The following is an 11,102-nucleotide window of genomic DNA, read 5'->3' on the forward strand; positions in this document are numbered from 1 at the left end:
ATAAACCAGCGATAGGCTACACAGCCTTTTCTGGATGGTTCCAGGGCATTCCGCCTTTTGGTGTGCAGAGCAGAGCAGAGCAGTATAATGATACTTTTCATATGTTTGTTTGGTGCAGTATTACACTATGTACTTTTACTTTGAATAAAGTAGAATGACTTATAATTTCATTGTTCGTTCAAAGACATCGCACGAGCGTACTGTACCTCCATGGCCTCCCTCATCTCCTCCACCACTCATATATGTATTCCAGTCCTAATGTGAAGAGTGTGGAGCTCGTGTGCTGCAGTTATTTCAAACTATAACTATGCACGCTCAAATTGTTTCTCTGTGAATAGCGTGTGTCCGAGAGTGAGATACACACACAAACCGTACTTTTTTTTTCACTTAATTTTTATTGAAGGAAGAACAGACAAAAAAAATAACTCAACTAACAAGACAATACAGGAAAGAAAAAGAAAAGAAAAGGACAAAAAGTAAAAGAAAAAAGGCTGCATTTTTCATATTACAACAAACATTCAATGAAATCCTATTGCAATATCGCTAGGTTGAGAGAGGAGATTCCACTTTTCCCACTTTTTATAGAATGTATCCTCTTGTAGTCTCAGTATGAATGTTAGTTTTTCCAGAGAATACAGTTCCTCAATAATGTCCATCCATTGATCTTTCGTTGGTGGGAAACCGTACATTTTTAACCAACGCAGACAGCGATGTGTGTTTGGTGTTGTTATGGTGCTGTTTTTTCTCTGTGAATAAGAGATAATCCCGTGCTGGATGATGGGTACATTTACTTTCACTTTCACGACGGAGTGACAGAAGTAGAGCAAGGATAGAGAGAGAGGTAGGGGGGAGTACAGGGAGAGGGAGCCCCACTGTGATTGGCCAGTGGTGTAAGTGCTGTGATTGGCCAGTAGTGTACTAGACTCGAGATACTACAGGGCCAGAAAACACAGGCGTGAACAGCGGTTTCGTACGTCACAGTCTAGGACTTGGCAACCTGAACTGGAGTAGTAGGCTACATTTTGTGCGCTCAATGGGCACAAATTTGTGGGCCTGGAATTCTCGGAAATAGGATAAGAAGACGCAGTGCTTGATGGTGTCTGTCTGTCTGTCTGCTGTGATTGCAGAGGTGTACGACCTGGAGACCAACGAGGACCTGAGGCAGACTCTGGACAACGTTCAGATGCCCTGGGTGGAGTACAAGGAGATCCACATCGATGACTACGGTACGCCACAAGTCCACAACGCATCACCCTGATCACCATGTGCAGCAGTACTTTAGCAGTCTGTGTACTGCAGTAGGCCTACAGTACATGCATATCTATGTTGTGAGCTTGTAGATCGACTTTTTTTGGTGGCTTCAGTGACACTGGTGAACAGCAGAGCATAACGATGCTTTCAGACATTACGAACACAATAGAGTGCCATACATAAAAAAGTGGAAGGGAGAGTGGAAGATGGCTGGGAGGAGATTGCAACAACAAGATACCCTAGAGCTATTTCACTTTTTTTATTATTATTTTACACAAAAACGTAGAAAAATAACCATTTATTGTGGCAGGGTAGCGTCTCATGACAATGAATGTCAGCTAGGTTTTAAACTTCAAACCAAATTGTGTTGAATTCTCAACCATGAAAACATGAAATCAAACTCTTCTAAAAGCTGCTGTAGAAGTGCTGTCTCATGGTGTATATATTGTGATGATGAGGATGTGTGTAACTTCTTACAGCTTGATGTGTGTAACTTCTTACAGCTTGTTGTGTGTAACTTCTTACAGCTTGATGTGTGTAACTTCTTACAGCCTGATGTGTGTAACTTCTTACAGCTTGATGTGTGTAACTTCTTACAGCTTGATGTGTGTAACTTCTTACAGCTTGATGTGTGTAACTTCTTACAGCTTGATGTGTGTAACTTCTTACAGCTTGATGTGTGTAACTTCTTACAGCTTGTTGTGTGTAACTTCTTACAGCTTGATGTGTGTAACTTCTTACAGCTTGATGTGTGTAACTTCTTACAGCTTGATGTGTGTAACTTCTTACAGCTTGTTGTGTGTAACTTCTTACAGCGCTGACGATGCAGATCGTCAAACCCGCGGGCTTTGCAGAGACGTCGCACTACCCACTGCTCCTCCTGGTGTACGTATGACCACATTACATCTCATTTTGGTTCGTCGTCGTGCATGCGCACCCGCACACAAAAACACACGTGAATGAACAACAATCGCACACGGAATGCGTTTGGTTGAATCCAGCAACAATTCACCCTTTTGTCAAGTCCCGCCCCCATGGCTGTGCCCCTCTTCGCACCCATTGGTTGCTGTTTCGTGGTTGGACAAAAATCCTCTCTCTCCAAGTCTCCATCCACTACCATTGAAATAACATGTTTTTTTCAGTTGCTTCGTATTGATATTCTGTGCGTTCAGTTGTTATTTTAAACGTAAAAGTAAAAAGGAACATCACAGCTGCAGCATGGTGACTGCAGGGCATACCATGTTTGTTTTGAGTTGTTTTTCCAGGAATGATGTTTTAGAAAATTCAACATAACCCATTCTGACCTGAGAACAGATTCTAAAAATGTTTTCTACAGTTTTTTCATAAAAAGCTATGTTTCTATGTCAGTCGTTCTTCGATTTTTCAAAGATAGCAGACCTACAAGCTCATAGCGCGCCACTCGGTGGCGCGCTATGAGCTTGTAGATCTGCTATTTTTCAAAAGCTAAAGCATGACAAAATGGAATAAACAGGGCGGAACAAGGCATAAAGAGCCTGCTGGTTGGTCAGGTCAGGGACCAATCAGAATTCTGACAAAAGGGTGAATTAACTATTTGGAGCGTGGGATGAGCTTCTTCTAACACCAGTTAGTTGGCTAAAAATCCTTCATCTCAAGGACCTCAAATGGATACGTATTATTTTGGCAGTGGACCGGACCCCTGAGAACTTGTAGTTCTGCTATTCTTGAATAACCAACGTGTGATGCATTAACACATTTCGCCTGTTGGGGACCCCAACCTCAATGGCTTTGGCGAAACCAACATATTCACGCATGCACGCACACACACACACACACACACACACACACACACACGCGCCCGCGTGGGGCCGACAGATGCACTCCGAGGCCATCAGGTTTTAATCAGCATCCCATACGTGGCTGTGTTGTCCTCCACTGCGGACGCCGTGTGATAATTACACTGCCGTTGCCGTTTCCTCCACCACCTCCTCCCCGCACGCACCGTCCCTCCCTTTGTCCATTAGCTGCACGTCTCCCTGCTCTCTCAGAATGAGAAGCGTTTTATTTGTCATGTCTTTAATGAAATGGGCCCACCATTAGGACGGAGGGACGGGTGGTGTCCTAATGCATCGCCTGCTGAACCATGCAGTTCTGTGACATTACATTCTACAGCTCACTAGTTCCCAAACACTTCTACAACACCACTGGGTCGCGTTTTGTTATGTCTAGTCACGACGCTGTGGAGGAGAGGAGAGAGAGCTTGAGTGCCATGATTTTTTTCCCCACCCTAAAACATGATCATGTTCAGGTCTTATTGTTATAGAAGTTTTTTTTTAAAAGTGTACAGTATTTGTTAAAAAGTCGTTTTTATGGTGGTGATGGGTGGTGAACTGAAGCCGCACCCACAGCTGTAGTTGTATGATAAAGGGGGAGGGGTTGGGGGAAGGGCTTGGTGTCCTATTGGCCGTGGGGCTTAGTGTCCCAGCAGAAGGGTGAAATCAGCAGTCAAGGGCTTCTGCCAGAAATATCCCATTGGCCGTATAGGACCTAGTCTCCCATTGGCTTAGACTAGAGGCCAGCCAATCATGAAAGTCTCGCCACTACATGGCTACTAGACCACGTGACTAGACTATAATAAAGTCAGATCGTTGATAATAATAAACTTTATTTATATAGCACCTTTCATACATAAAAGCAGCTCAATGTGCTTCACAGGGCAGGACACAAAAATAGAATACAATAAAACACAAGTAGTTAAAATGATAGAACAATGGCAAAGAACAAAATAAGAGTATAAAAACATAGAGAAAAAATAAATAAAAACACCACATGCAGCAAATCAGTCAGGACAGGGTAGGAACGCACATTATAACTCAACTAAATGCAAGCCGATAAAAATACTGTTGTATGTGTTTGTGTCGTGGTGTAGCGATGGCGCCCCCGGTGGTCAGATGGTGTCGGAGCGCTTCCGGCTGGACTGGACGTCGGTGCTGGTGAGCAGCTTCGGGGCGGTGGCGGTGCGGTTCGACGGGCGGGGCAGCGGCTTCAAGGGCACCAACCTGCTGCACCACATCCAGAGGAGGCTGGGCCTGTTCGAGGAGAGGGACCAGCTGGAGGCGCTCAGGTACACACACATTCTGACCTGAGATCAGATTCATACCAGGTTTCCACTGGACACACACACTGGTCTGATTAACCCATTCTGACCTGAGATCAGATTAATACGAGGTTTCACACTGGTCTGATTAACCCATTCTGACCTGAGATCAGATTAATACGAGGTTTCACACTGGTCTGATTAACCCATTCTGACCTGAGATCAGATTAATACGAGGTTTCCACTGGACACACACTGGTCTGATCAACCCATTCTGACCTGAGATCAGATTCTAAAAATGTCTTCTGCATCCTGACAGTTTTTTGAAAAAGCTATGTTTCTATGTCAGTCGTTCTTCGATTTTTCAAAAAATTGCAGACCTACAAGCTCGTAGCGCGCCACTCGGTGGCGCGCTATGAGCTTGTAGATCTGCAATTTTTCAATAGCTAAAGCATAAAGGGTTCCTGCCCAGAATGGGTTAACCACCCATTTAGACCTGAGTTCCATTCTACAAATTAATGTCTTCTAAATCCTGACAGTTTTCAGAAAAAACCCTCATGTTTCCCCCCCCCCCCAGAAGCAAAGATATGAGTTAAAAACATTCACTCTGAAAGAATATATATTCAAAGACTTGAGGCACATTTTCGCGATTTTTCTAAAATAGCAGACCTACAAGCTCATAGCGCGGCACTCGGTGCAGCGCTATGAGCTTGTAGATCTGCTATTTTTCAATAGCTAAAGTATAACATCATGCAAAACACCAAAACAAACCTGCATCTATTCCAGGACCATGGGAAGTTCTTCAGTAGATCTTACCTGTTCATAATTATCAACCAACATGGGTATAATGGACATCCACTGCCCCCTTGTGGCACTTATGCATTACTACAAGCTACAGCTTTTTGACTGAGACAATAATATGTAATTCACTCTATAGTCCTTTTATTTGTCTTTATTCTGACCTCCAACGCCAGGTTTTAACACAATAGAGAGTTACATCAGATATGTCATGATACATTAACCCTGTCAAGGTACAGTATGTATTGTGTACACAGAAACCGCAACGTTGTCTCTGACTCTAACCTCTTTGATTTGATTTCCTTTCCAGTATTATCTCTAAAGAACCCTACATTGACAAAACCAGGATTGGTGTTTTCGGAAAGGTAAGAGCAACACTTTTCTTTATTTATTTATTTTAAGATTTTGTTTTTTGGCTTTTGTGCCTTTTATTGATAGTTACAGTGAAGACAGACAGGAAAGAGGGAGGAGGGAGAGACATGCAGCAAAAGGTCGTCATGAACTCGGGACTCGAACACGCGACACGCTGTCAGGCCAGAGCCTATAGAGATCAGGCTTGCCGAGTCTGTGCTGCGTTTTAAATCACTCCTTAAGACCCATTTTTACAAAGCTGCATTCAACCCCCTACCCATGTGATTTGTGATTTTTTTATTGATTTCTTCTGTTAGTGTTGTGATTTTGTGTATTATTGACAATGTATTTTATTCTATTGTGTGCCTCCTTGCTATGTTTTTTATATGTCTCTCTGTTAAAGCACTTTGTGACTTGTTCTTAAAAGCTGCTATACAAATAAATCTTTATTATTATATTATTATTATATATGTGGCATGATGCGCCTGGACCACTAGGCCAGCGGGCGCCCAGATAAGAGCAACACTGAAGGAAGCCTCAACACTGTATACTGTATATTTGCAAATCTGACGTTGAATTAGGTAAGCTGTTTTCACCCAGTGTCAAATGTCTAGTGTAATCCTGGGTCACTATACACTCCAGGGGCCAAACTCCATGCACGAGGAGTGAGCAGGCCACTTATTTTATTCTTTAACTAACTAACAGGAGGAGTGAGCAGGCCACTTATTTTCACCTGACAGGCGGGAGTTTCCCAACTAGAACACATTATACCAACCAGTTCCTTTTCCTCCACCATGCAGGCACCCCGGCTGGCCAGGGGGAGGCAGTTTAGAGACCAGGATTACTGCATGTTTTTTTTGGTTGTTGTGAGGGTACCTAGTACTACCTACCCTAGGGTACACGGGGCGAGAACATGCAAACTCCGCACAGATTTTCCTTTCTTAAAGATCACTCACTTTAGATTAGACTAGTGTAGTAAGTCTTTTCAAAAATGTCCGCTGTCATTTAGGACAGACATTCCTGTTCCCAGAGGCCACGCTGTCATGTTGTGTTTCAGGTCTGTGAAGGATGTCGTCTCTGTCGGACGGGAAAAACCTCAAAACTCTTACCTGTCAGGATTCAAATTGAAAAGATGGCAAATACTGCTACTTTCGATGCCCTTTGTGTGGCGCTGTACCTGTACCTGTGACCTGCTGGAGGTCCCGAAGTCCAGACTGAGACTTAGGGGAGATCGTGCCTTTTCTGTAGCTGCCCCTAAACTTAGGAATGAACTCCCCCTCTCTGTAAAACTGTCCCCTTCTATCCCTATTTTTAAAATCCCGTCTTAACTGGTTCATGGCCAACGACGTGTTATTTGACGTGGTATCAACTAATCCCTCATGGCCAAGGACGTTGTGGACGTGGTAGACAATAATTCCAAAAAAAATTAATAAAATTATCATTTTTTCCCGATTTTTTTGCATTTTATTTTTTATTTTTATGTAATCTACTAAAAACCGGCCGAAATCCGCGCGATCGTGCACTATCGTGCACGCGCGCCGTCTCTATGTGAATCGCGGCAAAAAATCTGATATTTTGGGACTTTCTGGGCTCGATTTGGGTGATTTTAGACTAAGTTATGATGAAGCTATTGTTAGCCTAGCATTCAGAGAGAGTGAGGCTATCTTGTAGGGGACAATCTTTTCACTTCTTGTTTACTCCGTTGAACAGGAAGTGATGTCAAGAGATTTGACTCTAACGGCATTTTCAGCATAATGGTGCTTTCCCGCCATCTGGTGGCAGTTTTGGGTGTTACAGTTAAACTGCCGGATTATATGTATATAATTTATTTAGACCGCTGTTTTTTCTTTTTGCATGAAAATGACGAATTAAGAAATGGGGCATTGGCTGGCATTGGCCAGCTTTGGCGACTTTTTGAATGGCAATCGAAAAATGTGAGATATGACCACAATGGCATGAAATATCTCATTTTAAAGCTGCATGTCTCTACTTCACAATGAAAGAAGAATTATGACTTTAGCATATTCCATTGTTTAGTAATAAGCATTTTAATACACCTTGGTTTTCAGTGAACAGTGAAACCAAGTTGTACTACAATGCTTATAAGTCAACGAAGGAACATGCTAGAGTCATAATTATTTTTTCATTGTGAAGCAGAGACATGGATCTTGAAAATGAGATATTTCATGCCATTGTGGTCATATCTCACATTTTTCTATTGTCATTCAAAAAGTCGCCAAATCTGGCCTAAGCCACAAAAAGATGTGATTTAAGGCTGGGAATAAGAGGGTTAAAACTCTTTTATTTCCAAGCTTTTACCCCAGAGTGAGATATTTACTTTTTGTTTTAGTGTCTGTTTTGTTTTTCTCCACCCCGTATATTTGTATCTCTATAATGTGTTTTTTATCTTTTTAGATTTTGTGCACTTTTATGTGTTTTTTTTGTTATGTTATGTACAGCACTTTGGTCAACTCTGTTGTTTTTTAAATGTGCTCTATAAATAAAGTTGGATTGGATTGACCAAGTAGGGTGTTAATTTACAGAAAAAAACTAAAGTTTGAATTCTGAAGACAATAAGCCTGTCACGTTGTGTGTCTCTCAGGTGTACGGGGGTTATGTGACCAGCCTGCTGCTCACTGCCGAAGAGTCTCCAGTGAAATGTGGAGCCGTCCTGTCGCCCATTACCGACTTCCAATTATATGGTAAGAGTTGTACTCGTTGAATGTCAAGTAGTGTGTGCACGGTGTGTGTGCGTGTGCACGCTTCTGGACATCTTGGAACACATTCTAGACCATCTAAACAGTTCTTTGGATTAGATTAAACTGCTCTAATAGATTGAGTAAGAGAATATGGACTTCATATTCATATTCCATATTCCCCTACCAAACAGGGGGGAAAAGGCTCATAACAGGGACAAGTTTGATGCGTGAGTCAGTACAAGTGTATAACTCTCGTTACGCACACGCACACACACACACACACACACACACACACACACACAGCATGATGTTTTTGCTGACCCTCTCTTGCCTTGCCAGAGGAGGAGGAGGAGGTGACAGATGCGCTGTGATAACACTGGGCTTTGGAATTGCACGTGGAAATTGCTTCTACAGAAAATAATATCTAATATTTTGATCATGAAAATGGTATACCGGTGGCTCTCTCAGCATACTGCTTTTCTACATGCTTGCCAATTAAATCAGACCCGGGGTTACTGTGTGAATGCTATTTGAGTGAGACAGTCAGTGAGAGATATAATCGCAGTATACTGTATCTGGAAAATGGAAAAATCACAGTTTGACTGGTTAAATGAATGCCGTTAATGTTAGAATATCCACAGCCAATAATGTGTACATTTTGATTTCCTTCCAGCTTCTGCCTTTTCTGAGAGATATCTTGGACTCCCTAAACCTGACACGAGGGCATACACGGTAGGTCATTCACTTCTAGTCATTTTTACTAGTTGACTAGTTGGGGGGGGGGGGGGGGGGGGGTAAATACATATTTGTATATTTAAAAACTGTGTACATGACTATAACTATAATCTACCTGATCTTAAGGCCTACAAAATCGGGAAAACCAAAAAAAAAAAACGCTTTTTTTCTTTTTTCTTATCAACTACTCAACTAGTACCAACAAGGTCATGGACTAGAAAACTAGTCAACTAGTTGCTTAATGCCCTAATACACGGTATACACATTGATTATTTCAACCATCACTGTGTGTGCGTTGTGTTTCTGTTGTCTCTAACATTCAGTGGAGACTGAACTGACAAGTATAGGCTGATCAGATTCTCTGCTGTAATTTAAGTTATTAATAATTTCTCTCCAGATGGCAAACTTAGCACACCGAGCGCCACAGTTCATGGACAAGAAGCTTCTCATTATTCATCCGACAGCCGACGGTAAGAAGGCGTTTGTATTTTTGCACAATGACGCACACATCATCACGCCTCATTTCTCTACACAACACGGCCTGCAGTGTCTCAGTGTGTCTGTTCTGTGACGTGTTCTGAACTTGTTTCCACAGAAAAGGTCCATTTCCAGCATACGGCTAAATTCATATCTCAGCTTATCAGTGTCAAGGCCAACTACACTTTACAGGTAAGTGGTTTTGCCCTCGCCACACACGCAGGTACCCCCGTTTTTTAACATTCATTTAGTTGTTCTTCAAAGTTTTTTTCCTAACACTGCCATCCTATTGGGATTCCATTGTTAGTCGGAAGAATGACTGGATTCATAAATGCCTTCATTCCACATAATGTGATTATTAGACCCTTTTCTGTGGCATGCATTTACACAATAGATAATCCATTTAAGAATCCAGAGCAGATCTACAAGCTCATAACGCGCCACCGAGTGGCGAGCTACGAGCTTGTAGGTCTTTTTTCTTTTTTTTTCGTGAAAATGCGGCACACATTTTTGAATAATATATTCTTTCAGAGCGAACGTTTTTTTTATTTCGACGTCGGGCCTAAATGGAATAAAGCGTAGTGTTTTACACCAAACTTCCGGTACTGTACACATCCTCCTGCCCTCACCGTGTGTGTCTCTCAGATCTACCCGGACGAAGGTCACTTCATCCACAGCGAGGTGACGCGGCAGCACCTCAGCCAGTCGCTGGTCAACTTCTTCGAGGAGTGCTTCAGGCTACCGGACAAGGTCTACGAGGAGAGACCGGAAGAAGACGATAACGAGGACGAGGGCTAGCTTCGCCCTCCGGTTTCTACCTCCGGCCCCCGGTTGTGACCCTTCAGCCCCCCCCAAAAAATCCCTGTACCGCCCTTTGTGTCCAACTTAGCACAACCTGCCCGTCCGTCCGTCCGTCCGTCCCATCCTTCGCTTCCCTTTGATCTGGACTCCCCTTTGTGTGTCCCACCCCCCCCTGGTAAGCATGCTGAACCTGAGACTGCCTTCCAAAGCAGACACTGGATTCACCCCCGCATTTCTTCTTGGGTTTTTTGTCTCTCTTCTCCTTTCTTATACACTCTCTCCTGCTCTCGGGTCACGCCACAGCCGCCAGGAAGAGGCAGGTGGGCAGGGATGATCCCACCCACGTGTGTGTGTGTTGGTTTGGTTTTTAGAATGCACTGGGGGTGTGGCGGTCGATGGTCGTTTGAATCGGACAAAGCTCCACACAGCCACTGGGAGAAAGAAAAAGAGAGACGTTTGGGGAGTCTTTTTTGGTCCACAAGGAGATGAACAACTTCAATAGCACAAACCTGACTGTGTCGTGTCTGACTATAATATGCACAACACAGTTTGGGAGGGGACAAGGAAACGTTGCTCTTTTTAAAGTCGCGACAAACTCTATACCTGTCGGACCGCCGTGCTTGTTGTGTCTATTGTTCTTACGGTATGTAAAATAGCACATGAAAAAAAGTTCTCTTGAGTTATTCTGGGATGTACGGATCATCTTGTAGCCTCAACTATGTACAGTATTCAATTCAAAAAGAGAGAGAGAGAGAGAGAGAAAAGATGTCACAGGTTGGTTTTGTTTTTAAACTGTTCTCCTCCACCTCTCTTTCTGAGACTCTTGACCGGTGTCATTTCTGCTTCAGTTTTATTATATCGCTTCCGGTTCAAGAAAACCGAAAGTTATCAACTTGTTTTTGTCACTGTGCCTT

General features: G+C 43.0%; 1 protein-coding gene across 1 annotated transcript in view; it reads left to right on the top strand.

Annotated features, from left to right (window-relative positions):
* Nucleotides 1-10,185, top strand: part of dpp6a (dipeptidyl-peptidase 6a) — a gene marked incomplete at its 3' end in the record, with an annotated part of 351,171 nt that extends 340,986 nt beyond the window's left edge. Inside the window, exons 18-26 of the mRNA XM_080793953.1 lie at nucleotides 1,128-1,226; nucleotides 2,067-2,136; nucleotides 4,160-4,354; nucleotides 5,436-5,490; nucleotides 8,079-8,178; nucleotides 8,849-8,907; nucleotides 9,308-9,380; nucleotides 9,506-9,579; nucleotides 10,033-10,185. Coding sequence (XP_080650079.1) covers nucleotides 1,128-1,226; nucleotides 2,067-2,136; nucleotides 4,160-4,354; nucleotides 5,436-5,490; nucleotides 8,079-8,178; nucleotides 8,849-8,907; nucleotides 9,308-9,380; nucleotides 9,506-9,579; nucleotides 10,033-10,185 — 878 coding nt within the window. The remainder of the gene's footprint in view (nucleotides 1-1,127; nucleotides 1,227-2,066; nucleotides 2,137-4,159; nucleotides 4,355-5,435; nucleotides 5,491-8,078; nucleotides 8,179-8,848; nucleotides 8,908-9,307; nucleotides 9,381-9,505; nucleotides 9,580-10,032) is intronic.
* Between the last annotated feature and the right edge of the window lie 917 nt (nucleotides 10,186-11,102).

This window comes from Protomyctophum bolini (genome assembly GCF_963924005.1).
Source record: "Protomyctophum bolini genome assembly, chromosome: 21".
NCBI classification, from domain to species: Eukaryota; Metazoa; Chordata; class Actinopteri; order Myctophiformes; family Myctophidae; genus Protomyctophum; species Protomyctophum bolini.